The sequence below is a fragment of the Brassica oleracea genome, chromosome C9 (genome assembly GCF_000695525.1).
Source record: "Brassica oleracea var. oleracea cultivar TO1000 chromosome C9, BOL, whole genome shotgun sequence".
Classification (NCBI taxonomy): Eukaryota; Viridiplantae; Streptophyta; class Magnoliopsida; order Brassicales; family Brassicaceae; genus Brassica; species Brassica oleracea.
In genome coordinates, this window is record NC_027756.1 from 436,868 (window position 1) to 463,890 (window position 27,023).

Below are 27,023 nucleotides of genomic sequence, written 5' to 3' on the forward strand. Positions count from 1 at the left end.
TGAATTGACATTTTGAAATTTATTTATAATACGAAAAAACATGTTAAACATCTACAGCACCGCTGACGGACCGTAAGAACTGGGTGCGATAGTTTGATTTGTTTTTAACATATTGAAATTTATTCACAAAAAAACATGTTAAACATCTACACCGCGACGGAACATAAGGACCAAGTGTGATAGTTTGGTTTGTTTTCAACAAACTAAAGTTTATCATCTAACTTTTTCCAAAATAAAAATATATTGTTTGGTTAATAATAACAACTTTAGTAAAATCCAATGTTAGTAAAAAAAAAAAAAAAAAAAAAAAAAAAAGTAAAAAAAGTAAAATCCAATGTAGCCCCCAATAAGGAAGTCTTAGCCTATTCAAGAAGCTATCAATATATAAAGCCCATTTAAAACATGTAGCCCAACAAGTACAGAGAGAGACTTTAATTACCCCTAAATCGATTTTCTTCTTTCCAAGCTCCTCCGATAATTGCTATCCATGGCGGATCAGAGCCCTAAGCCGTTGCAGTTCTTCGTGAGATTACTCAACGGAAAATCGATAACCCTAGCTTTCTCCTCTCCGTTAGCCTATGTCGACCAGATCAAGCATCGGATCTTCGATCACACGAAGATCCCGATTCATCTACAGCGTCTGATACACGGAGGACACCAGATCTCCGACGGATCCGCGGTTTCTCAATCCGATTCCACCGTGAACCTCGTCCTCTCCCTCCGCGGAGGTAAGGGAGGATTCGGCTCCTTGCTCCGCGGCGCGGCGACGAAGGCTGGGCAGAAGAAGACGAACAACTTCGACGCGTGTAGGGATATGAGCGGGAGGAGGCTGAGGCATGTCAACGCGGAGAAGAGGCTTGAGGAGTGGAAGGAAGGTGAGGAGGAGAGGAGGCTTGAGAGGTTGGCTCATGAGTTTTTGAAGAAGCAGGCGAGTAAGGTGAAGGAAGGCGTTGGCAATGGAGCGACGCAGAAGTATGTGAAGAAGTATAAGGAAGAGTCTGATAAGTGTATTGAGGCGGTGGACTTGGCGTTGAAAGAGTCTTTTAAGAACGGGAAGAGGAAGGTTTATGCTGAATCTGAAAAGTCCAAGCGGCTCAAGATATGGTAAAAAACCCTACTCATCAATCGGAAAGTGACAAGCTTGTTAAGTTTAGTGATTGCAAAAGGTCTCCTTTTTTTATGAACCTGAGATGCTGCTTGTGAGTTTTGTGATATCAGTAGTCTTGTATACATTCTGAGGATGTAGTATTGTTACTTGGGTGCTTCGTATCTTCATCAATCTATGTTGATTGAATGAAAAGATGGAAAAGTGTCAAGCTTGATAGGTTTATTGATTGCAAAAGCTCTTCTCTTAAAACTGTTACTTGGGTTGTTCTTGTCTTTGTTGTTTGCTTGTTGATGATGTATTTGTTTTGTTTTTTCAGGAAGGGGAAGAGAGCTGTTGAAGATAGTGACAGTGATGATAGCAGCGACGAGGAGGATGAGGAATCTGTTGTTTTAAGCAATGGCAGCCAAGTTGTTCTGGATAAGGGTACTGGTGAAAGCTCGGGCTCTGTTATGGATGGAGGTAATGCTTCCGGTGGTAGCGGTTCAGAGGAAGAGAAAGACGTTGTGGTGAACCAATGTTCAGATGTACCTAAGGGAGAGGTTACTGGGGTTCAAGTGGTGATCGAAGAAAAGATGGATGATTCTTCTTTGACTGTTGTTGATGCAGTGGTTCAAAATGAAAAGGAGGAGAATTCATGTGGAGACGCTGAGAAGAATCGGGTCGAAGCAGCTTCTGAAACGTTGGTTAGTTCTGTCCCTGTTAAGAATCAAGGTAATGATTCTGAAGTAAAGACAGTAGGAGCTGCGGGAGACACGGAGTCTGTTGATGCAGCAATGTGTTGCAAACCTGAGGAACCGCTTAACTTTGATGACTTCAACTCAGCGAAAGATATGGAGGTATTTAATGGATTCATTCTTCTCATACGCAAAGTTCAATTCAAAATGGTGTCTTTAAACATAACATTATGTTCAGGTTAGAGACCTTTACCCTTATCTATCTCTGTATTTGGTTTCAGGTTATGGGGATGGAGAGATTAAAGAGTGAGCTTCAGTCTCGTGGACTGAAATGTGGAGGGACATTGCAAGAGAGGGCTGCGAGGCTGTTCTTGCTTAAATCAACACCAATCGATAAGCTCCCAAAGAAATTGCTGGCCAAGAAATGAAGTAGTAAACTATAAATGCATCTCAAAAAAACTTCTACTACCGTTTTCAACTTCTCTGTTTGTTGTAGTATTTGACACAAACCCACATGTGTAATATATAAAGCTTTATGCTTTTCAACTGCTACGCTCATTAATCCAACAACGTTTATCTATTTCTTAATAACCCATTTCTCTCATTTTTCATCGTCTTCTACTGTTTAGATGTCTTGAATTTAGAAGTTCTACGCAAGGCGTGTCTTTTGACTTGATTTCATGTTTCTACGCCTCAACTGTTATAAGATCAGACGAGAAGAATCTCACTTTTGATGTTTTGCATAAGTAAAATGCTAAGGAAGAGTTTTACAGCTACAATAATGTCATCTCATAAGCAAAATGCAAAGGAATAGTTGGCATCTAACATCACAAGGGAGTTTGTTCTCTGACAAAAGTAAAAAGATGGGTTCTCTCAGATGTTAATCTCTGGGGACAAATCAAGTCCTACAATGTAGAGCTTGACGTCTAATTTGAAAGAAAAAAAAAACTCTCGAGTCTTTTGTTGCCATCATTGTATCTTGGACTTTTGCACTAGCTTTTTTGCCTCTCTTATGGCTGAGCTGGCAGCATGCAGCACTATCTTCTTAAGCTACAATGCAGTGAGAAGAAAAGTAAATAGAGAGTGTTAAACATAAAAAACGAAATATACTCTTTTTAGCTTCAAGAGGGACCGTCTCAACCATGATTCATAACATTCAGATATAAATGAAAATAGTTTCAAAAGGTACCTCTAGTTTATCTTCGTTGGATCTGTGAACTTTTGGTAGTCTCCGGAACTCCTCTGTTAGCCTAAGACATTCCTCTACGCTTTCAGGGGCAACAAAATCTAGTGCCACCTTTATGCATGACTGTTAAACAGTTGAGGATCAGTAACATTTCAAATGCCCAACTGTTGAAACTAAATTTACTTGACTCATAGAAGGAGGGACTGTTAACCAGTTGGTTACCTGTATGTTCCTCACTTGGTGAGGACAACCTGCAGGGATAAAGACAGCTTCACCGAGGTGTTGCACAAAGGTCCATGGTTCTATATCTACAAAATAAAAAAAATATCATATATCAACCATTCACCATAGCAAAGAAGGTAGTAGATGCACATGTTTTTTAGTCCAAACCAGAATCTTACCGAACTCCTCCTTGAGCTGTTTCTTCTGTCTTTCATTCAAGAACATACTTTGGTCATGAATTGGGTGTGACACCTGAAATTAAACAAAAGCATAAATTCCAGAATTTCTCTCACAGCACTTATCATTTACAAGTGATGATACTTACAGATTTCACAGGTTCGTTGTAGAGGTGACGAAACTCATGCTTGTGCCTTTTCAAATACTCAACAAGTTTTGGAACATCCTCTCTTCGAAAGATGTCCCACACAGCACCACCGTGCACAGCCTTTGAACTCTCATTTGTTTCTTTTGGAGCATCTAGTTTCTGCTCTTGTATTGATTCCGCACTTGTACTGACGACAGGCCGTGGGGGCCTATCTTCTTCATCCCACGGGGGAGTTGAAGGAAGTGTTGGCATCATCTCAGTTTCCTTTGTTGGCATCTTTAGTTCATTCTCCACGGATGAATCAGCTTCTCTTTGACTTGGAGATAATCTCCCTGTCTTCAAACAGACGTTATCATGATTCTCGTCAGCAATTGATTCATATTTCACTGTTACATTCTCCTGAGTTATCAAACCCACATCCACCTTTGGATCATGACCTGACTCCATAGCACCAGTGCAAGAATACAAACTAGAAGATCCTTCCATAGGATCATCAGCTCTTTCAACTTTAGTACATTCACCTGAAACATAAGCCTTCAGAAATGCATCTAAGATAATACAATATGACTGGAAGGAACTTATTGCAATACCTTTTTGTGATCTGGACGGTCCAGCAATGCTGTTTGATGGTTCTTCTTTAGATGCCTTGTCCTTCAAGCTCTGTTCCCCCAAAAGACCATTGCAATTCTTTAAATCTTCCTCATTCTCAATCAAGATTATTTCATCTTTATCTACTTCTCCCAGTGACTTGTTTTCCTGTTGTTTACGCAATTGTGCTTTTGCATATCTTCTCTGTTCTAATTTTATCCTTTGGTATTGTCTGGGAGTTAAATCCACTTTAGTTGTGTGTGTCAGCACATTGACCTAACTCACCAAAAGTGAGTTTCAATTATCAGTTAGTACAAATCATTTTTTATTAAGAAAAGTTGGTGCACATACCGCGTCAGAAACATCACAATGTAGCTTTGTCACAGAGTCTCCTCTATTAAGCTCCTCATGGAAACCATAAGCAATGTACGTCTTTGGTCCAAGATCTGGCTTCAAGGATCCATCTGGAAGTCTTGTAGCAAGATTCAAGATACCAGACTCTGGATCAGTGTAATCAAAGAAAGGCAACGCAGACATGAACTCATCATTATGCCTCGGAAGCCGCTCTTCAAACAAAGCTGATGGAGGCCAATCCTTCAGTTTCAACATCTCTGGCCAACCGTTGCAATGCATTCTCCCTTTTAAGTAGCCATCGAAAAACTGATGAATGTTTATCTCAACCTCACACCAGTCCAAGCAGTCCACAGCCTTCACAGCTTTTGCCTCACCTTTGCAATTAGCCTTAGGATCCATTTCTCTACACGCCCTCCACATAACCATTGGCTCCCAGCTTAGTCCTGATGTCTTCTCCAGAACGTTTCTGACTATAACAGGCTCTGCCTTTATCCAATGCGACTGGAAATGAGCATTGTCGTCTTCGGCTAGATCAAGAGCGTTTGGGGAGTATAAGAAGTTATCATGACCGTTCTTCCTAGAAGCAGCTTGCCTTCTAGAACTGGCAGTGCATGAGGAACATTCATGAGCAAAATCCACATCTTGTGGTTTAGTGTGTAGAGTAAGTTCCTCTGCATCGGTTATCAGTTTTTGGACCAAATCACGTTTGCGCAAACGTCTCAACTCCAGTGTTGAGGTACCACAACCACCACGTTCCTTTGGTGGGCAGGGAATGGTACCGTCGGAGTTAGAGAAACTCTCGCCATCTCTCAGTTCCTTGCAGCAAGAGAGACATATGTCGGAAGAACAATTTGGGTTCTGACAGCTTCTGAGAAAATTGGCAATGGATGTGCTGCAGAGGTCACTGTAGTACAAGAGTGAAAGATTGTAAGCAAACAGAGGTAACACAGAGTAACATATAAAAAAAATCAAAGAAAAATGCAATTCAAAGAAACATATACAAAATGGGGTTTTCCATGGCTAATTCTTTATTTTCTTCTTGGAGAAACATAACTTATAAACATCTTTATTGGTTATATTTTTTCTAGAAGGTATAAACAATTTTTTAAGTTACTTTTTACCTTTTTAAGTAAATTTAAATAGTGTCGACAAAAGAAGTATAAAATTTAAATGGTAACACAAAATGACAAGAGTATCTTATATGGCCATCAACAACATGATGATATATATTCTTTGTTCCAACCAATTACACACATAATATTGAAAATAATATAAACCAGTGATGTATTAAATGTGAAAAGAGTTTCTCAGATGACTTTCATATTTTTTCACTTTTTCCATTTATTTTCATAAAAAACTCTCGTAAAAGTTCACTAAATAGGTTGTCTTATAGCATGATTAACCCGAGTTCTTAATTTGGGGTTCTTAATTCATGATTTGACACTTTTTTGTTTTGTTTTGTTTTTTACACTTTTCGGTTAAGAACCGGCTCTTAGAGCATGATTATTGCGGAGTTCTTAAGATGGTGTTCTTAGCGGAATATAAGAACCCGTCTCTTAATTTTTAACTAAAAAACTAAGAACCGGCTCTTAAATAAGAGTTTTAAGAAGCGGTTCTTAGCTTTTTTAGTTAAAAGTTAAGAGACGGGTTCTTATATCTCTTATTTAAGAGTCGGTTCTTAGTTTTTTAGTTAAAAGCTAAGAAACGGTTCTTGACCGAAGCTAAAAACCCGAATTAATCATGGTCTTAATACCCACAAGAACAACTATTACGATGATTTTCTCAAATGAACTAATGAGGTGCAAACTAAATTGAATAAAGAAGTGCCTTGGTCCAATGATTAAAGGTTTATAAAGCTTTGCACAATATATGTAGGCTAGGACCATCTGCATCAGAGGGTTTTGGGAAGGGTTTTTATCCAAAAAATAGTGGTGGACTCACAGAAACACAAAAAATCGGTAAAAAAAGTCCAGGCTAAGGATCGACTATTGTTGGAGTTTAGGACTGTTTGCGCGCTCCACTGACACGTGGTGGCCCGCGATTGATGCATTTTTTAATTTTTTTTAATCAGAAAAGAAAAAAAAAAATTTAAGATACCCATTAAGGGTTTTATGGGATAAAAATGTTCTATGGCTTAAAAAGTTCTCGATTAAATTTGGGCTTCAATGCCCAATAATTGCACTTCTCATAAAATAGTAGATGTAAAAGCGCTTCAACGAGGAGATTTTCATCTGGATGACTAATACATCAAAACAATACAACTAACAACACTTTATTGAGTGGGTATCCCAGAATAGCTCACTTAAAAGAATTTCAAACGATGAAGTTTTTAACTACTTGAAATATTTATTCAAGTTATTTTTTCATCTATTAATTAATTTACCAATAGAGCTGCTCTAAAACTTATTGGATGCATAGAGTCTAACCTATCCATTGTAGGTGTTGTAATGTAGAAACATCTATCACAATTTCTAGTGTGGAATTGTTTTTAAATAATTAATTTTATACCGGAGAATGGTGTAATGGTTATATGGTTTAAATTGGATAATAAACCACATAAACCTGGAATTGATAAAAAAAAACCATATTTTCAGCAGGTTGGGTGTTCATTTCCAAATCCCTTTATTGCTTCCTCAAAACCTCCACACACCATGAGTCTTGTCTTTCTCAGCTCTCCCTTGTCAGGGCATGATCACTCAGACGCCAACCACACAAAAGGCATCGGAAGGCGTGAGTGGAAGAAGTCTCGTGTTGTCATCCTCCATGTTGACATCCCCGGAGTTGATGAGATCGCCGGGGCAAGCAAACCACAATTGGTCTATTTTGTGACTTGCAATGTCAAACCCACTAAACTAACAAACATGGGTCGTCCACGCATCCTTGAATAGATGTTGTTCACGGTTTCGTGGAATTGTTGTTCGTTATAGGACTAAGTGTAGAGTATAATCCATAGTGGATGTTGTAGATGTAAAACAATTTGTGGTATATCTAAGAGTTGTGGTCCAAATAAAAAAAAAAAACAAAGCAAAGAAAGAGTAAAATCTTGACTTAAGTGGGGGTCCTAACCCCCCGGGGTTTTCATTTAAATTATGCCTAATTTTTATGGTTGGAGTAACACAACCAATTGTTTAAACTAAAGCAAATTTGTTTCAAAAAGCATGAACGGATGAATGAACCTAATTGATAATTATGCAAACATCTCCCTGCCCCCATTGCCCCATCAGTAATCACCTACAAGAGATGAAGCTAACCCCAAATATACCCAACAGCAAGGTGCAGAGCCCTTAATTATAGAATCTTATGGAAACTATACAATAAAAGCTCAAATGAAACTACTTGATAAGATCATTATCTCATCAAACCATCTAAGTTAAGTTTACACTACATTCCTTCCATTGATTTAACAAATTAGAATGCAATCACATCTACTCGTGAAATTGGTGATAATTAGAATCTCTCCCACCTCCCTATTTGTCTATTTGCAAAGCATTCAAGAAACAGAATGGGAAACGTTTGTTTTCCCAAGAAAGAAATATCATTATCATTATTATCAAACAAGCAATGAGAAGAAGAACACAAAGAAGAAGCAAAGATGGTCCGCGAGCTTTGAAAAACTAACCAGTATATGCGTACACTTGGATGAACCTCGCACTTAGCAACATCAGATTCTGTCACAGGCACTCCTAGAAACAAAACAGGTTTTTTTCCGTGAGTCGAAAAATAGAAACAAAGAAGAGGACAGCACAAGTGACCACACATACATACCTCTAATCGCTGTTTCAATCTCTAGTTCATTGTCCTGCTCTGTATAAATAGCCCTAAGAACAGGAAGGACTTTAACTAATAGGTACTGCAACTGCTTGAGCTTGACATTATCATCCTTTTCACTTTGTATCTGAGATTCAGAAACAAATGAAAATGAAGTAAACATTTCATTCACATTTGAAAACAAAAAGAATCTCAAAGGCTCCTCCTTTACCTTGACGGCCAAAGGCTCTCGCAAACAAGCTCTGCAGTTGCAATTCCCCATACAGAAAGGACAAGCAGCTTTAACTCCCTCGGGTGTTCTCTCTGGATACCTTTATAGAGAGAATTAAAAATTACAATTTACAGATTCAAACTTCTCATCACACTGTAAAGTAAAATACTTTTACCATCTAGTGATGCAGTCCTTGCAGTAGCGCTTATTGATACATATTGAACAGAAGACAAGATCAGTCTTACTACTCATCATGATCTTACACTGATGACAAGTCAAACCAGCATACTTTCTTGTTCCTTCAGACTCATCCTGCAAAATAGAAGAAACAAAAGTATTCAACATTTCCCTCTTTGTTCAAAATCCCAAAGCGAAAAAACACTTCCCTAAATTAGAATTTAAAAAAAAAAAAAAAACATTACAGAAACAAAAGAACAAACCTTGTCGGGAGAAGACATGTCTCTTCCTCTTCTTCTTCCCTCAGAACTCGAAGATCCTCTTCTGCTCAGGACATTCTCATCTTCCTTCTTCCTCGTCTTACGTCGCTTGTCAGAAGATCTCGGGGGATCTTCCTCTGACCTAATCCGCTTACCCTTCCTTTCCTCCATACTCTCTCTCTCTCTATCGCCGCCTTAGCTTGGGGACAAAGGCGTTGCTGGTAATAAAATTTAGTGAAGTGGCAAACAACAACAATCCCCAGGTTAATGTCTTATTATAGGGATCATCATCGTTACGATTCCTTTAATAAATTAAATTTTCGTTTCTTTTTCTGACTTTTATGTAACTTTTACGCAACTAATTTAGTATTGAGATTTTTGCTAAAACAAAAAAAGAAACAAAAAAAAACTTTATTGTCCATTTGTCACGCATATTTTTTTTTGATACTTTTAAATCTTTTGAAAAGTTCCTATAAGATAATTTAAAAAAAAAAAGGACCCAAAATATGGGAAATTATTCATTATGGTAAGACAATGTATGTATATTATTAGAGACTATATATGAAAAAAAAAATATTATTTATTTTTTTGCTAAGAAAAAAATATGCGTGCATGTCGAATATAATGCCACCTAATTACATAGTTTTCTTTTGGTAATCAATTACATAGTTGTTTACAAAACCTAGAATACAAAATCTACCGAATTGAGTAATAAATTAAAAACATAGAGTATACAATACAATATATGGTTTTCTACGCTCTGAAATCCGGCATATCACTTTTTCTAAAGTTTATCCACCAATCAATCTACGGTTAATGATATAAAAGATTAACCAGAATTTCCTTAAACTATAATGCATGTTGTCTATATATAATCTACGTCTTCATTTTTTTTTGTAACCGTATTCTACGTCTTCATCCTTACCTTTTTTTTTTGTATTTTCATTTCTTATCTCGGTGATAGAATATATATTATGCCTAGTTTATTGACAAATTTCTCAGTCAAAAAAAAAATTTATTGACAAATTTCTCGTAAATTTTATAAATTGGTTACTAAACATTCAAAAAAAAAAATCTGCAAATGAAGTTTTTTTTGCTTCTGATGATATGAAAATTAAATAGAGAAAGACAAAAAATAAACGACCAAAAATATAGAACATATCTGGTCAAATATTCTACAATAGGAATGAAGATAAAAATGATAAATCTGAAGAAATCGTGAATCGGTGAGACAAAAGTTATAGATTTTTTACCAACGAGAGAATGACGGTGAAAAGGTTTATGAGACTTCGGATGAGACGATGGGGTGACAAAGAACATGCAACGTCCGAGAAGAAAGACAAAATACTGGCAATAATAACGAATTAGTAATCGCTAGATTTAAAGATGAGAATTATCGAAGATAAAACTGATTAAACCAAAAATATATATATTACATTTGTGTGGAAGTGAATCAATACAATATAAAAGGAATGAAATATTTTTTTTATTTAGATACCAAATATTATGGTTTAAATTAGGAAATCAAAATTGAATTATAAGAAAATGTTATATACCAAATTGACTATTTAATGTTGGTTTTATGACAATAGACAATAAAACTATTTTTTTTGTTTTTATTTTGAAAAAAAAAGTCAATGAATTGGAAGAAATATTAGGAGCCAGATTTACAAAAAAGTTAGTTAATATTTCCAGTGTTCATATTTGATTATATTCATATTCTACTTATATATCATATTTATTATACTTATTTTAAATTTATGTATTAAAATTTAATATATAAAAATAAATTTATAAACCAGATTCGACCTGATCAAACCATATTAAACCGATTGAGCTTCCAGTACAAATTTTAAAACATTGTTTCTTATACTCTCCAATTCTTAATTTATTTTTACTCACTTTCAGTTAATATAAAGAAAAGAAAAGGTGAAAAACTATCAAATTTATATCTGACAAATTTTCGGTGGGCTGCTTCTGATGAAGAGATAAAAAGGTGAAACTTTGTACATAATTGAGCCCACAAATAATAATGGGTCACACACCAATCATTTGCCTGTGATCTAAACCCATTTTGTTAAATAATGTACAACGTTGTTGGGTTTTGGTGTTGAAGATAAGTTGTGAAATAATATTATCCGGGAATGGTTAAAGAACAGAGGCCAAGCTTTTAGAGGTAATTTGAACACACTTGTTTACAACTGTACTTATAGCAGAGCATCGCCAGGCTGTTTCTCGAGGCTCCACAAGCATTGATAAGCTTTTTAAAACAAACCCGTTGAGAGTCTTTTTTGTTAGCACCACCACTGTGTCCTGGAGTTTTGTTGCATTAGACTTTGTGCTTCTTTTATGGCTGAACTAGCAGCATGCAGAACTATTTTCTGAATCTACAAATGCAGTGCCAAGAGAGGTCAACATTAGGTGTATCTACCTTCAAAAATGACGATCAGATATAATGAAAGTACCTCTAATTTATCTTTGCTGAATTTGTGGTCTTTTGGTAATCTCTTGCACTCTTGTGTCAGCCTAATGCATTCTTCTACGCTTTCAGGAGAGATAAAACCTAGTGCCACCTTTATGCATGACTGTAAACAGTTTCAAATTTAGGATCAGTGAAAGGGCAAAGAGTAAACAGTGAAAGGGCAAAGAGGGATGCAGACCCTTGTGAATAAAAATAGTTTTTAATCAGGTACTTACCTGTCTGTTCCTCACTTGGTGAGGACAACATGCAGGGATAAAAACAGCTTCACCGAGGTGTTGCTCAAATGTCCATGGTTCTATATCTGCAAATCAAAAAAAAAAAAAATCATATATCAACCATTCACCATAGCAAAGGTTCTAGTCTAAACCAGAATCTTACCGTAGTCCTTCTTCAGCTGTTTCTTCTGACTTTCACTCAAGAACTTAGTCTGGTCAATAATTGGGTGATCCACCTGCAATGAAACACACAACAATAAATTCTAAATTTCATAACACACATCCATGATTATATTCAATGCTAATCATTTTACATGTGTATGATGATACATACATATTTTACGGGCTGGTTATTGATGTGACGGAACTCATGTTTGTGCCTTTTCAAATACTCAATAAGTTTTGGAACATCCTCTCATCGAAAGATGTCCCACACAGCACCACCATGCACAGCCTTTGAACTCTCACTGGCATTGCCTTTAGTTTCTGCTCTTGTGGGGGCCTATCTTCTTCATCCCAAAGGGGAGTTGAAGGAAGTGTTGGCATCATTAGTCCATTCTCTACCGTGGGACCATCCTCACTTCGGTACTCTGGAGATAATCTCTCTGTCTTCAAACATATGTCGTCATAATTATCACCTGCCTCTCGATTATGATCTGACTCCATACCAGTAAGGATCAGCTCTTTCAAAGTTAGTACAGTCACCTGAAATTTTGAGCAATCTTTCTTCAGTAATATGTGTCTCTTATGAACAAATATGAGATACAGCTCTTCTTGCAATACCTTTTGAAAAAAATATTCCATCACCTTCTTGTGAGCCGGACGGTCTCGAACTGATATCTGATGGTTCTTCGTTAGCTCCCTTGTCATTTAAACTCTCTTCTCCTACAAGACCATCGCATTTCTCCAAAGCTTTCCCCATTGTCACGTTCACTGGCTTCTGTCCGCTGACCAGCGTATTGTTTGCGTAACTGTGCTTTTGCATAGTTTTTCTGTTCTCTTTTTATCCTTTGCTACTGCCTGGGAGATATATCCACTTCAGCTGTGTGCGTCAGCACATGGGACCTAACTCACCACATTAGAAGCTCAGTTTCAGTATGATAACTCCTTAATCAGAAAGAACATATCTACAAAGAATTGAGAGAAGAATGTGTGCACGTACTGAATCAGTAGTATCCCAATGCAATTTTGTCACTGAATCTCCTCTATTAAGCTTAAATCTTTCGCGAAGTCTTGCTGTAAGGTTCAAGATACCAGACTCTGGATCAGTGTAATCAAAGAAAGGCAACGCAGAAATAAACTCGTTGGAAGGCGCTCTTCAAATGAAGATGATGGAGGCCAATCTTTCAGTTTCAACATCTCTGGCCAACCATTGCAATGCATTCTCCCTTTTAAGTAGCCATCAAAAAACTGATGAATGTTTATTTCAACCTACAAGAGAAAAGGGAATGGTAATGAGTTTACGTCTTAAGAAAGCAAATACATATAGAATCTGGTTGACTAACCTCAAGCCAGTCCAAGCAAATCCATAGCCCTCACGCTTTTTGCCTCTTCTTTGAATTCATTTCCCTCCACATAACCATTGGTTCCCAACTTAGTCCAGATGTCTTCTCCAGAACGTTTCTGACTATAACAGGTTCCAATGCGACTGAAAATGAGCAATATCGTCTTCAGCTGAATCAACAGCATTTGGCGAGTATAAGAAGTTACCATGACCATTCTTCCTAGAAGCCGCCTCCCACGTCCGGTGGATTAAACTGTAGAGTAAGTTCCTCTGCATTGGTTAGCAGTTTTTCACATTTGAGCAAACGTCTCAACTCCAGTGTAGAAGTACCACAACCACCAAGCTCTGTTGGAGGGCATGGAATGGTACTGTCAGTTCCTTTAATTTCCTGCCCCTTGTCCATTTTTCTTCCCATCACTCTCTGGATCGTGGAAGCCCTCTCTCAGTTCCTTGCAGCAAGAAAGACATATCTGGGTCCTGACAGCTTCTGTGTGATGAAACTGCGGCAGAGATCACTGTCGTACAGGGATGAAGAGGTTTGTAAACAGACAAGGTACTTGTTTCAAACTTCTTAAGACACTTGCAATACTTTTTACCATCTATCGATGCAGTCATAGCAATAGCGCTTCTTGATGCATTTTGAACACAAGACAAAGATCACTCTTACTACTCATAGAGACCTTACACTGATGACAAGTCGAACCCACATACTTTCTTCCTCCATCAGAGTCATCCTCCTGCAAGAAAGAAACAAAGTGTTTCACATTTCCATCTTTTTCAAAATCCATTTCCCACAAAATACAAGTAAACAGAGATGATTATTCCATTACATAACCTTGTCGGGTGTAGTAGTTACTACAGTTTTAACTAACTATCATGGCTTCAATTCAATATGGGCCCATGGAAACTGGGCCTAATTGCCTCCACGAATTATCTTGACTTTGTTGATTTAAAATCCAATATCTACGAACAAAGAGGTTCCATGGTCTAGCGGTTAGGACATTAGACTCTGAATCTAGTAACCCGAGTTCAATTCTCGGTGGAACCTTTCTTTTTTTCCCTCTCCGGCCAATCTTTTCGATTTATGTGCGAACAACCCTAAATACGACAACGCCGGTCTCTCTCTTACTGCGACACTTCGTTTTTTTCGCTTTCAGAACATGGAGATGGTTCCTCCTCTTACCACACAGAAGAGAATAGAGGAAACAGTGAAGGGAATACTCAGAGAAGCAGACATGGACCTCATGACCGAGTTCAAGCTCCGCATCTCCGCTTCTTCTATTCTCGGCTTCGACTTATCAGGTGCCAATCACAAGAAGCTTATCAGAGACGTTCTCGAAGCCTTCCTCCTATCGAATCCCCCCGACGAAGACACGATTGCTCCGGTCGATCCTAATCCTCCTCCTACCGCTACTGCTTCAGCTGGTAGTGGAGAAGATGAACGCTTTATTTGTAAGGTTTGTGGATTTCGAACTAGCTCTGTTTTATTGAATGTTTTTGCCTGTGTGTAAAGTGTTGATCTTTTCAACTTCTAATTAGTTATCGGAGAAGCGAAACGCTACGGTTCAAAAGTACAGAGGCCAACCTTTTTTATCTATTGGTGAGAGTTCTAAGGAAGATGGAAAGCCTTTCCGAGGTAAATTTTCCAACACAACTCTCTCTTTGTGTCTTCTTGTCTTAGATTCTGAAGCTTATGAGTTACTTTTGATTGGTTATGTTCATGGACTCTTCTTTTGCTTTAATACTAGTTCTCTCTCCGATGGGTTTGTGCAAAAAACGTTTCTTTCTTCATGCTTATGTGTGCTTGTTTGAAAAAGCTTTCATCTTTCTTCTCTGTCAGGAGTACATTTGTCAGCTAACCAGTGGTCTGTGATCAAGAAGAACTTCTCCGCAATAGAGGAAGCCATTAAGCAGTCCGAATCAAAATTAAAGTAAGAATATTGTTACATTGTTTCTTATGTCTATAAACCATTCATGTTCTCATGTTATCTACACATTATGCAGATCTGAATCAAAACAAAACGGAGATACTTCTAAGCCTGTGGAAGACAATACCAGTTTTAGTTTTTCCATCATTGAAACTTCACGTTTTGACGGGAGGAGTTACCTTCGCTGGGCGTCACAGATGGAGCTTTTCTTAAAGCAACTGAATCTTAGTTATGTTCTCTCTAACCACTGTCCTGTTACCAACACCTCTCAACCTGATTCCGCCGGAAAAAACTGGTTGAAAGATGATTACCTATGCTACACTCACTTGCTAAACTCCTTGTCGGACCATCTACACCGTCAATACTCGAACAAGTTCAAACACGCCAAAGAACTCTGGGAGGAGTTAAAATGGGTGTACCAGTGTGAGGAATCCAACTCAAAGAGGTCACAGGTGAGGAAGTACATCGAGTTTCAAATGGTGGAAGAGAGACCGGTTCTTGACCAAGTCCAGGACTTTAACAAGATTGCTGATTCCATAGTGAGCGCTGGTATGTTTCTAGATGAGACGTTTCATGTGAGCACCATCATCTCCAAGTTTCCGCCTTCCTGGAGAGGGTTCAGCACCAGGTTGATGGAAGAGGAGTTTTTACCGGTTTGGATGTTGATGGAACGAGTCAAAGCTGAGGAGGAGGAGGTTCTCAGAAACGGACCGCAGAGGCTTACGTACAGACCAGCAACAGGGTCTTGTCAGATGGAAAGGATGCCGCCGAGTATAGGAAGGGGTTGGAAGAGGAAAGAACCTGAGAGAGATGGGAGGGTCAGTATTGTTTGTGATAACTGTGGGAGGAGAGGACATCTTGCAAAGAACTGCTGGGGTAAGACACTTGAGGAGAGAGCTTCCGGGAAACCAAACCGAGTTTCCTTTTCATCCACTTCACCTGTTGGTTCAGAGACTCAAGCAACAACCAAGAATGATTCAAGAACCATCAGCTAATAAAAAGGTGAATCTTCTTATCATTTCAAATGTAATATTAGTGTAACTATTTGTTTTACAACACTACCAAAAAGTTTTGTTCATAGATTGAACTCAGCAATCATATACTTTAGTAAACTATAAAGCGATAGAATTACACACTAATCAACGAGGATCTAACTCAGTGATTGTAACACTGTTCAATGAAGCAATACTACTTGTGTGATTGTCTCTTGACATTGATGATTCTCCCTCCCCCGAGTAAAAACCTGGTTCTGAAGGTCTAGGTAGTGTGAAAGAACTTGCATTGAGCATTACAACAACAGAAGCCATTGTTGGTCTACTCTCTGCATTCTCCTGAACGCACAACAAAGCAATGTGAATGCACTTCATGATTTCATCACTTAGACCGTTTGTTTCAGTCAGACTTGGATCCACAATGTTTAACACTTTCCCTTCTCTCCAGCATTTCCACACCTACACATATGTCCCAAAGTAAAAGTTGAAACTAAGTTAAGAGTCTAGAATTAGATCCAAAGCAATGATTTTGTTCACTTACATAGCTAAGGAGAAACAGTGATCTTTGTTCTTCTGGACACCAGTTGTTTCTCTTGCCTGTAATGATCTCAAGGACTAGTACACCAAAGCTAAATACATCGGTTTTCACCGAGAATTGCCCGTTCATCGCATACTCTGGAGCCATGTAGCCACTGCAACCACCAACTAGTTGTTAGCTCTTTAACATGATTGTTCAGAAACTGAGAGTGTATTTGATTGGTAGCCTTACTAGGTTCCAGCAACTTTGCTTGTAAACCTGGTCTGACTTGTTTGGTCTGTATCAAACAACTTAGCCATTCCAAAATCTGTGATTTTCGGATTCATTTCATCGTCCAATAGAACATTGCTGGCTTTGAGATCTCTGTGAACAATCTTGAAACGAGAATCTTCATGGAGATAAAGAAGACCCTTAGCAACACCTGAGATTATACGGTAACGTGTTTCCCAATCTAAAACCGTTCTCCTGTTTGAATCTGAGAAAGAAAACGTTAGAATCATATCATTACATACATAACTAGAGTGGTTTGAAAGATGCCAAATATGAAATGGTCGAGGCTTGTGTTCTTGAAGAACTCATAAACGAGCAGTCGTTCTTGTCCATCCAAGCAGAAACCTATAAGCCTAACAAGATTTCGATGTTGAAGTTTCGCAACTAATGAGACTTCGTTTATGAACTCGATGTCTCCTTGTCCTGATTTCATTGACAATCTTTTCACAGCTATCACTTCTCCAGAATGAAGAACACCCTAATGATGATCATTAAGACACATTTCAGATGATTACAAAGTGTAACTTAGATCATAACAAAGGAAACTAGGCATGCGGGTTCGGTTAGTTCAGGTTATTGGTTATTCCGTTTGTGTAGTTCGGTTTTCGGTTTGATATAAATCTTACTAAATTAATCCGAATTAAGTTTGGTTCTGTTCTGTTCGCTAATCGGATAGTTCGGTTTTTGAAAATCATATGAATTTTTTAATTTTGGTTTAATTTCTTAAAATGTGAAATTCAATTAGTTAGGATATTTAGATTAGCTCGGTTGAAAATTTTGTTAGTTCGGTAGGTATATTAGTATGGTATAAAAAATTTAAAGAAGACCGAAGTAACCAATTACCAAACTAAAAACATTTTTTTTTTAAAACTACCGAATCAAATTTAACTCCTAACTGAACTAACCGAAAATTTCTATTTTGTTCAGTTCGGCTGTTCTGACAAAAATTCCAGGCCTATAGGAAACAATCAATCAAATCACCTTATAAACTGCACCAAAGCCACCTTCTCCAAGCTGGTTATCAGTAGAGAAATCATTAGTTGCAACTCTTATGGTATCAAAATCTAGTTGCAACAATGATTGTGTGTCTTTTATATTATCATCTTGTTGTTTTCTTCTTCTTGTCATTAAGAAGTAAAGACAGACTACTATTATTGCAAAACCAACAACAGAGCCAACCGTGGCAAGAATAATATTTACTTTGTCTTCTCCTGCTACTGGCAACATAAATAACAAAAAATCAAGAAAGGAGCCTTGAGAAACACGAAACTAATTGTAGGTAGTGCATAGTATTTTATTTGACCTGGCTTTATTGGTGTGTCAGGCTCATATTGGAACTCGAGACGGTAGAATCTCAAGTCACTCTCTATCTGAAAATTACAGCTCGGACAAAACCACCTGATCCCAATTCTTCCTTTAGTCGCGTTCTCGAAACCGTAAGTGAGACAGTTGTTACAGTTTTTCTCAGACAAGTCTGGCGTGCACTGTACGGAAGCGAAGAATCTAGTGTAAGGTGGAGAAGCAGGACCATCTCCTTGAGCATACTTCCTCTTATAACCACCTGCTGCAGCAACTTCCCTGAGCCGGTTAAGTAACTTACTCTGCAACCGTATAAATTCGTCTCTATCTCCCGATGCGTTGTTAGGGTTTGGTGCCTCCAAGACAGGACTGGTTTCGAGTTTTCCGAAAATGGGTTTGTCTGAGTAACGAAACATACATTTGGTGGCACGCACGTAAGCTTCTCTGTGAGCTGGACAGTACGTTGTGGTTAGGTTTACTGCAGCTTGGGAGATGCAGTTGAGACAATCTACTCGTGTGAGTACTCTGTTGCAGAGTCCTATGGCTTCTACTCGTTCTTGATCTGAGTTTCTTCCGATGGAGAGGTTGTAAAAGTTGTAAGTGTTGGGTTCGAGAGAAGGGATTGAAGAGACCAAACGGTTAAGGTTGTGGGAGAATTGAGAATTGGAGAAGTTGCTTTGTTGGGATAGACACAATGATCTTGAAGGAATGTCCCAGACAGAACTGTTTATGTCAACAGAGGTTTGTTGTGCTAGGCTGAGAAGCGGCACAAACAAGAAGAAGAAGAACAAGTGTTGTGGTCGAGACCAAGAACAAGGACTAGACATGACCATAGTGGGTTTTATTGCAGATGTTCTGATTTTTTATGTTTTAGTTTCTTCAGAGTTTTCCTCAGTTTTATGACTGAACAAAACTGAAAAGTCAAGTTATCAAGGATACTCTAGAATCCTCCAAGTCAAATCATCTTCAGTAATTAGAGAAATATTTTGACTAATCCTACACTAAATTTCTTAGAAGCCTCTTTTTACTAATCATTTTCTCTTTGGCTTGCTTCGTCGTTTCTCTTACATTAACCTCAACAGTCGCTATGAAAAGTCTATCACCATTCACTTTCAAAAAGTCCCATTTGAAGATCACGTCATACAATGTATCACCTACTTTTGATTTCAAGTTTCTGTAAAATAGTATACACTAATTATTTCTGGGATTATAACTTAACCTCTTTTTTTTCTGAACCCCTCTCACATACTCCATCTGTTCTTAAATATAAGATGTTTAGAAGAATTTTTATGTTCCAATATGTAAGATATTCTCATATTTCGGGTTAACTTTAACTTTATCAAAAACAGTGTAACCAATCAAATTTAATAGTTCTATTTTGTAATTGGTTCAGTTGTTTTTAATTTATAGTTTAATAATACATTTTAGATAAAAATAATTTTTTTTAATAACCGTGTTTTACCTAAAACATCTTACGTTTAGGAACGGAGAGAGTAAATAACTCGACTTCTACCACCTCGGACTGTTAAATTCAACAGTTATATATGGGGATTATAACTTGAACCTCTTATTTTTTTAACCCCTCTCACATCAATAACTCGACTTCTACCACTTCGGACGGTTAAATTCAACAGTTTTAGTCTTCATAAATTTATATCATAATTTTATCATGTGAAGAAACTAATATAATCTATTTCTTTGAATGCTTAATTCTTGTTCTTATAATTAATTTGTATGTTTCTGCATGTTTGAATTATTGTGAATTTCTGATGCTCAATACTTTGTATTCTCTGAATGCTCGTTTACATATTTTCTTAGCTTTAGAAAACCAAATATAAACCAAGCGAAGACGGCCAAGTGGTCTTGAGGAAGCTTCGGCCCCAATACGAATCCGAGTTCGAATCCCGCTGGCCAGTAAGGGTAAAATTTAACATTCATGCTTCCCAGCGTTCGGTGACCGAGGCGTACTCCGACCGATAACGTAAGCTGTTACGGACACTCAGCGCTAGTATGGATCCACTTTGGTAGGGGCCATAATACACTGGGCTATTCAAAAAAAAAAAAAAAACCCAAACATAATAGAAAAGCTAGACCATCAGAAACGGCACTGACATGAGTGAATTGTATATATGTGATAAATAAATAAAAAGATTGTTTGTATGTGAAATATGAAACGAATTTAAATTGAAATTGAACGTTTTACATAAGTTAGAACCTTTTTTAGTTTTTGACAAAAAGTTCGCTACTGAATACTAGAAAAGTTACAAGAGAATGGCTAAGCCATAGTGTTCAGAGAATATGACGTTAAACAACATACGTTAGAACTTTTATATATAGCAAAAGGATCGTCAGAAATGGCATGATGTGAGTGACTACTGTGTGTAACTGTATACATGTGCTATGTCTGTGTACTCTTCCCCAAGAAAAATCTAGTTGTTATCAAAATTATTAATATTATGAATAAGTCTTACAATGTCACAGAAATTATACGTGTTTTCTTTTGTAAAACTCTCTCTTCATTTCGTATGATATTTACCGTTGTGCGTAAAATTAGGGGTTTGGTGCGTCCAAGACAGGACTGGTTTCGAGTTTTCCGAAAATGGGTTTTGTCTGGGTAACGAAACATACATTTCGTGGGACGCACGTAAGCTTCTCCGTGAGCTGGACAGTACGTTGTGGTTAGGTTTACTGCAGTTTCGGAGATACAATTGAGACAATCTACTCGTGTGAGTACTCTGTTGCAGAGTCCTATGGCTTATAAAAAGAAAGAAACAAAACACAAGATTTAGTCTAAATGGGTCATAGACCTAGTGGTTTTTTTAACAAAATAAACATTGGGCTTTGGAGATATGGGTTACACATACATTCTTACATGATACATCTGTGTTGTTAATCTATTTTTTCGTTCAGGTTTCACCATCAATTTTACAACTTGCAAGTTGCAACCCTAAATATGGTCGACCTTCTTAAAAGACTTGTGGACGAGCTTATCACATACTATTATTTTTCACAGGAAGTATTAATTACTCTTGTGTTCTTAACGCCACCGCCCCATGTAATAAGATAACACGTAAACCGTCGCTATGGATTCTTATCAAAACCTGTGGATCTAGGTTTCTAGCCAGTAGCCTTGTGCCACACTATACTGGTTGATGTTGTTTTTGTGTTGATTGGCCCTCAATTTTTTTTGAATAACTAATTATTTGAAAATCTAATATACGATAAAATATTCCTACAACTTTCAAAGAACGGATGGCAGGGAGCCTCGGATGATGCTACTTTGTCTTGTTTTCCCCGTTTGTCAATACCATTCAATTTATCTTTTGCTCTCTAGCCCTCCTTTTTTGACCATCACCCATTCATTATATTGAGCATTAAAATTGGACTTTTATGCGATCTACTAAATCATTTACAACATATTCACCTCTTATTTTTTTTTTTTTTTGAAGTTTGTAGTTCACATTATGTTTCTTTTAGGAATAATCGGTTCAATATTACTTTCTTGGATGGTAATGCATAAAGTAACACGTGGAAAAAATATTTTTTTACGTAAAAAGTACCACAGGATAAAGTGATGATCTTTTCACTAAAAACATAGTCGTCTCTTTCAGAAAGGTAAAAAAGAGAGCCATTTCACATTATCTGCAAAGAACAAATAGAAGGTAACAAAACTGAGACAACAAAAGCAAATTGTAAACAAAATGAGAAATTAAGGACGTACAACTGCATATGACAATAGTTGTTAAACGTTGTTTAACCATTAGACCATGATTAACCTCAGTCTCTTAACTGGAGTTTTTATTTTTGGCTAAGAGACGGTTCTTATCTTTTCTTAGTTAAACTAATAAAAATTAAGAATCGTCTCTTAAATAAGAGATATAATAGCCAATCTTTTAGCCGAAAATATTTAAAAAAAATAAAAAATAAAAAAATGCCAAATCATGAGTTAAGATCCCCGGCTAAGAGACCGGGGTTAATCATGCTCTTACATGATTAACCCGGGTTCTTAATTTGGGGTTCTTAACTCATGATTTGACAAATTTTTTTACATTTTTTGGATAAGAGCCGGCTCTTATATCTCTTATTTAAGAGACGGTTCTTAGCTTTTCTTAGTTAAAAGCTAAGAAACGGTTCTTAGCCGAAGTTAAGAACCCACCTTAAAACCATGGTTAATCATGGTTTAATTAGGCTTCAAAAATAGCTGTGAACATTCTAACCATCTCATATGAACATGAGCTTGTACAAGTAACATAAACGGTTTTTCAAATAAGGATTTTATTCAAATTTAAGTCTATATGATATATGATACATAACGATCACTTTCAATTTAAAAAAAAAAAAGAAACAAAACTACTGATAATAATATTGTTAACAGCTCCAGAATTCATGTCCACAACAAAGTGATAATAAACAAAAGACCAAACACAACACACATATGCGTCCAACATGTTTGGTGTCCAACTTTTTTTTGTCTTCATTTCACACATTTGCTTAGGACCACTCAAATCTTGGATCAATCAAGCAGTCAAGGTCGGTGTAGGAGTGGAACTCTGGCTTGTGGGCCCCACTTTTCCCCATGGTTTAACTGACACGTCATCCTCATCGTTGTACGCGTAGGCAAAGCCACCGTGACGCGTCATGTCCATTCCGGCCATCTCGTCCTCTGTTGATATCCTCAAGAGATTCATCTTATGCAAACCGTAGAACAATGGCCCCATCGTCACTGACACCCACCCAATGATCACAACGATCTGAACGAACTGTGCGGCGAGCAGTTTTCCTCCCCCGCCCATCAGCAAACCATAAGGCCTATCACCATCACCAGAGTAAACCTCGTTGACGTACCTTTTGGTCGCAAACAGCCCGGTAAAGATCACTCCCCATGCTCCGCACCCCCCGTGGAGTTGAGCGGCCTCAAGCGGATCGTCATACTTGAGTTTCTTGGCAACCAAGTTAAACCCGATCAACACCCATGACGCCACGAATCCACATACTATAGCAGCCCACGGCTCCACCACGGCGCATCCCGAAGTGATCGCTGCAAAGCCGCCTAGCAATCCGTTGCAAACATCAATGACGTTCCAGTGACCTGTAATAAGATAACTACTAGGTTATTTAGGATAATTACTAATACTGTCATGATAATGTGTATATAAACCGGCTATTGCCATACAAATCAATACACAAAACTATTACAAGTTATTTCATGCATTATTATCCAAAATAAAGAACCTAGTAGTTATCTTATTAACCTGCAAGGAGCCGTTTACTGAATAGAGTGGTCAAAGCGGAAGTACAGCCAGCGAGTGTTGTGGTGACCGCAGTACGGCCAACAGCGCTCCACTGTCCGTAGTACGGCCGAGACTTTTCGTATCCTTTTAGAATAGTCAAAAAGGAACCAGGGTTGAATCCGTACCATCCAAACCACAACAAGAAGGTACCAAGTACGACAAGGGAAGCACTGTGACCACGTAAAGCAACGGACCGGCCCAACCGATCGAACCGACCTATTCTTGGTCCTTCGATTAATGCTCCCCACAGACCGGCAATTCCGCCCACCATGTGAACAACTCCCGACCCCGCGAAATCAATAGCGCCTGATCCGAACAAGAGATTGTTGTCGGATCTAGACGCGCTGGCCCATCCATCAGTCGACCAAAACCAGTGCGAAACGGTCGGGTAGACAAAACCGGTCAAGAAAGAAGAGTAGATAAGGTAAGCAACGAACTGAGTTCGCTCAGCGATGGAGCCGCTGGTGATTCCCGCCGCGGCTATAGCAAAAGCCCATTGGTAGAGGAAAAAACTGAAGTCGGCGCCGGGGCGTTCGGGGTAAGAGCTCAAGGCGAAAAAGCTATGGTGGCGGCCGATGAAGCCGTTGGACGGTGTTCCGAAGGCGAACGCGAATCCGAAGAGATAGTAAGAGATGGCTCCAGCGGCCGCGTCGAGGACGTTGGTGAGCATGATGTTCATAGTGTTCTTGGCTCGGACTGAGCCGGCGCAGAGCATGGCGAAACCGAGCTGCATGGCGAAGACTAGGTAGGCGGAGAAGAGGAGATACGTGTTGTCCACGGCGTAAGTTGTGTCGGAGAGTTTGCTGGAGATGTTGGAGAACTGGGAGCATAGAAAGGTTGCCGCAGCGAGGGAAGAAGTAGAGTTAGAAGAAGATAGGAGGACGGCGAGATCCTTGGCAGAACAGGTGGTGGCTGCGATGTCCATGGTGGAAAGAGAGTGAGTGTAATTGATTATGTGAGAGATGTTTGCTTCAGACTCTTTGGTCGTGGAAGTTGTATTTAAATTGGAAAAAGTAATACATCAGTAGCATTATTTTATTTACGAGGAAGAAAGAATACGCAGGGGTAGATGCCTTTTAAAGGTTTTAAAGGTTCTAGTTAGTATTTTAAGTTCATGTCTGGGATTTTCCATCGTCCCAAAAAAGGTTGTGATGTAAGATCTATATTTATGTGATTTAAAAAAAATAATTGGATTTTAATAGTATAATTTTCAAAAATACATATTGCCAAAATAAGCCATTTCCCCATACAGGTTTAATTATTTTAAAAGTACGGGGGTGATTGGTTGGACTGTAAGAAGTGATTTTAACTTTAATTTTTACCATATTGCATAGTTTGAGGTTCGAATCCTAGACCTGGGTGTAGAAACCTTTAAACTTTAACCAGTAGGCTGGTGTTTCCCTAGTGTTGTATTATTCTATTGGTAACATAAATATATATATATCTCTGGATCTCGTATCTAAATCTAATATTCAAAATATTTTCTCTTAGACGTCTATTATACAAAACAAAATTCCTAAGGTTTGTTGCCTCACTATGGAATTTACCATATAACTTAAATGGAAAAACCGTTGTTAAAAAAGTGTATTGCACATTAACTTCCCCCTCACAAGTACATTATTTGTGATTTTTCGGATGACATAATCCAATATAATGAATTAACTCTTCAAAATTACTAAGAAAATACCCTAGTAAATATGTCTGTAAAACATTCACTTTAATATATATGTAGAATACTTATATCACCATTCTTCTGCAATGCTTGCCAATGATTCATCTTGATCATAGTCTTTGATTCTTAGTGTTATCAATGTACCATAAAAATTTGGAAGGATGATATAATTTTCATCTTTTCAATTATAACATTCTTTCAGGATGTCTACCGTTTATATCTTCTTTACTGTCTTTTTTAAAAATTTTATTATGAAAAATTCCTATACGAGAATAATTTTAGAACACCATTAGTGGTGGTCTCTACATAGAGTCTCTTCACAAAAATAATAAAATATAATAAAGTAAGAGAGGAATTAAGAAGAAAATGAGAAACATATGTTGGTAAATAAACGTTGCACATAAGGGAAGGAATAAATTCTACAGGTGTCCTTTTCGTATTAGTGTGACTATTTTTAGTTATTTAAATTTAAGCAGATAAATATATTGTATTAAAACATTAATACAAATGCATAAAGAACTGTGACAGAGAGACTTCAGCGATGGTAATACTCTTAGTAAATAGTAATTTCTAGGATCATTGGACTTATAACGTATCACCACTTTTAATACAGACTATAATTACTCCGTCTATTTGAGATTCATGCCAAATCTCTATACATACAATTTTGTACAAATGAGTTATCATGGTTTTATAAAAGTGATAGGGTCCTGGTATCGCGCGAGAATTTTGTCTTTTGTTTTAATTGTTTCTATATCAAAGTGTTTTGGCTTTACCTTCTGTCAAACTCTTGTCCTACAGTGGATAGGCGGAGGGCGTTCCACTAAGGTTGCAACCAGAGAGAAGAAAAAAAAGGGTCGACTAGCTATTTCTCCACGATAACTATCATATAGCATCAATCTCCACCAAAGTATGACTCCGTGCTATATCCCCATGAATTGATAGTTGCACACTTATTTCTCTCCGAATTGATAGTTCAAAACTTAATTACCCATAGATGATGGTTTAAGTAGATTTTTTTGTTTTAATCGGTGTAATCTTAACCAAATAATTTAAAATCAATTAAACCAAACAAAAATTCAATTTTTATATATTTTTGTCAAAAAAAAACATTTTTATCATCTTCTTCACAAACCTTTCGTCTCTACCAACGCCATTACATCTGTGGAGCTTCAATTTATATCTTCATACGATAAGTGGAGCTTCAGCTAACTGATATTCCATGAATCATATTTTCTTGTCTTTGTCCTTCCTCATTCGAGACATTCTGAAAATTCTAACTTGGATTTAAAGAGGCTCTGTTTTTGTGACGTACTAAAGTTATATCTTAATTTCTTTTGCATTTTTATCAAAGAAACATCAAACTCATGTTCTTCTTCCAAATCATCATCATTTCCTTCTTCAAGGATATCCGCCCAAGCTTTTCTTTGAGAGGCCAAGCTTTTCTCTTCGATTAGGCGGAGAAGAGATTGTGACACTTGGATTGTGGAGATGCTCGCATACAATGCGTGAAGGGTTAGAGGAAGAGAAACGTTGCATAAGGAGCTACAGAGCTTAACGTTTAGGAAGACCAATGTCGGTGTTGTGAAGCCTGTGAAGAAGAATATAAAATATGTTTATATATATATATATATATAATTTTTGTTTGGTTTAACTGATTTTAAAATTATTTAGTCATGATTAAACCGATTAAAACCAAAAAATTGATTTAAACTATGGTTTATGGGCAATTAAGTTTTGAACTATCGATTTGGGGAGAAATAAGTTTGCAACTTTCAATTCGTGGGGATATAGCACGGGATCATACTTCGGTGGAGATCTGGTGCTATATGATAGTTATCGTGGGGAAATAGCTCGTCGACCCAAAAAAAAAGGAAGAGAAAGAAGAGTTAGAATGATTGAAGTTAACGTCGAAATGCAATATTCGTATTAATGGTTTAGTGTAGGTAATTGCAATAT

General features: G+C 37.5%; 5 protein-coding genes, 1 non-coding gene and 1 pseudogene across 7 annotated transcripts; 3 read left to right on the forward strand and 4 right to left on the reverse strand.

Moving 5' to 3' along the window:
• Positions 1–449: 449 nt before the first annotated feature.
• Positions 450–2,366, forward strand: LOC106319124 (protein SDE2 homolog). Its single transcript, XM_013757364.1, has 3 exons — positions 450–1,104; positions 1,425–1,944; positions 2,064–2,366. Exons 1-3 carry the CDS (start codon positions 488–490, stop codon positions 2,208–2,210), a joined length of 1,284 nt encoding a protein of 427 aa, XP_013612818.1. The 5' UTR covers positions 450–487; the 3' UTR covers positions 2,211–2,366.
• Positions 2,367–2,430: 64 nt separating this feature from the next.
• On the reverse strand, positions 2,431–9,152 carry LOC106312888 (lysine-specific demethylase JMJ25-like). 2 transcript variants are annotated; one of them, XR_001264263.1, is made up of 13 exons: positions 8,877–9,152; positions 8,612–8,748; positions 8,437–8,536; positions 8,223–8,352; positions 8,077–8,140; positions 4,455–5,361; positions 4,106–4,379; positions 3,516–4,036; positions 3,370–3,442; positions 3,191–3,276; positions 2,972–3,091; positions 2,576–2,832; positions 2,431–2,505 (listed from the first exon to the last, which is right to left on the reverse strand). XR_001264263.1 is itself a non-coding variant. In XM_013750570.1 (12 exons), the coding sequence occupies exons 1-12, from the start codon at positions 9,042–9,044 to the stop codon at positions 2,752–2,754; spliced, it is 2,661 nt and encodes an 886-aa protein (XP_013606024.1). In that variant the 5' UTR covers positions 9,045–9,152; the 3' UTR covers positions 2,528–2,751. The 2 variants fall into 2 exon arrangements, 1 of the variants encoding a protein (XP_013606024.1); XM_013750570.1 differs by lacking the exon at positions 2,431–2,505 and having other exon boundaries at positions 2,528–2,832.
• Positions 9,153–11,167: 2,015 nt separating this feature from the next.
• On the reverse strand, positions 11,168–13,350 carry LOC106314045 (annotated as a pseudogene).
• A 700-nt stretch (positions 13,351–14,050) lies between these two features.
• On the forward strand, positions 14,051–14,122 carry TRNAQ-CUG. The gene has a single exon. It is a non-coding gene; the product is annotated as a tRNA-Gln (tRNA).
• Positions 14,123–14,156: 34 nt separating this feature from the next.
• Positions 14,157–16,213, forward strand: LOC106318325. Its single transcript, XM_013756254.1, has 4 exons — positions 14,157–14,531; positions 14,614–14,710; positions 14,915–15,005; positions 15,079–16,213. Exons 1-4 carry the CDS (start codon positions 14,235–14,237, stop codon positions 15,995–15,997), a joined length of 1,404 nt encoding a protein of 467 aa, XP_013611708.1. The 5' UTR covers positions 14,157–14,234; the 3' UTR covers positions 15,998–16,213.
• LOC106318323 (cysteine-rich receptor-like protein kinase 41) lies at positions 16,053–18,952 on the reverse strand. Its single transcript, XM_013756252.1, is given in 6 exon segments — positions 16,053–16,453; positions 16,536–16,686; positions 16,764–17,031; positions 17,034–17,280; positions 17,784–18,019; positions 18,106–18,952. Coding segments are annotated over 6 exon segments (2,043 nt in total). The 5' UTR covers positions 18,935–18,952; the 3' UTR covers positions 16,053–16,141.
• A 3,489-nt stretch (positions 18,953–22,441) lies between these two features.
• Positions 22,442–24,508, reverse strand: LOC106318324 (ammonium transporter 1 member 2). The gene is made up of 2 exons (XM_013756253.1): positions 23,354–24,508; positions 22,442–23,190 (listed from the first exon to the last, which is right to left on the reverse strand). Exons 1-2 carry the CDS (start codon positions 24,315–24,317, stop codon positions 22,619–22,621), a joined length of 1,536 nt encoding a protein of 511 aa, XP_013611707.1. The 5' UTR covers positions 24,318–24,508; the 3' UTR covers positions 22,442–22,618.
• Between the last annotated feature and the right edge of the window lie 2,515 nt (positions 24,509–27,023).

Excerpts from the sequence above, each read along its gene's own strand:
- LOC106319124 (XM_013757364.1), top strand. The coding sequence starts at position 488 with ATGGCGGATCAGAGCCCTAAGCCGTTGCAGTTCTTCGTGAGATTACTC. Across the intron at positions 1,105-1,424 it reads TCCAAGCGGCTCAAGATATG|GAAGGGGAAGAGAGCTGTTG; the intron begins GTAAAAAACCCT and ends TTGTTTTTTCAG. Across the intron at positions 1,945-2,063 it reads ACTCAGCGAAAGATATGGAG|GTTATGGGGATGGAGAGATT; the intron begins GTATTTAATGGA and ends ATTTGGTTTCAG.
- LOC106312888 (XM_013750570.1), bottom strand. The coding sequence starts at position 9,044 with ATGGAGGAAAGGAAGGGTAAGCGGATTAGGTCAGAGGAAGATCCCCCG. Across the intron at positions 8,537-8,611 it reads AAGGACTGCATCACTAGATG|GTATCCAGAGAGAACACCCG; the intron begins GTAAAAGTATTT and ends CTCTCTATAAAG. Across the intron at positions 3,092-3,190 it reads ACCAAGTGAGGAACATACAG|TCATGCATAAAGGTGGCACT; the intron begins GTAACCAACTGG and ends ACTGTTTAACAG.
- LOC106318325 (XM_013756254.1), top strand. The coding sequence starts at position 14,235 with ATGGAGATGGTTCCTCCTCTTACCACACAGAAGAGAATAGAGGAAACA. Across the intron at positions 14,532-14,613 it reads ATGAACGCTTTATTTGTAAG|TTATCGGAGAAGCGAAACGC; the intron begins GTTTGTGGATTT and ends ACTTCTAATTAG. Across the intron at positions 15,006-15,078 it reads CAGTCCGAATCAAAATTAAA|ATCTGAATCAAAACAAAACG; the intron begins GTAAGAATATTG and ends CACATTATGCAG.
- LOC106318324 (XM_013756253.1), bottom strand. The coding sequence starts at position 24,317 with ATGGACATCGCAGCCACCACCTGTTCTGCCAAGGATCTCGCCGTCCTC. Across the intron at positions 23,191-23,353 it reads CAGTAAACGGCTCCTTGCAG|GTCACTGGAACGTCATTGAT; the intron begins GTTAATAAGATA and ends ATCTTATTACAG.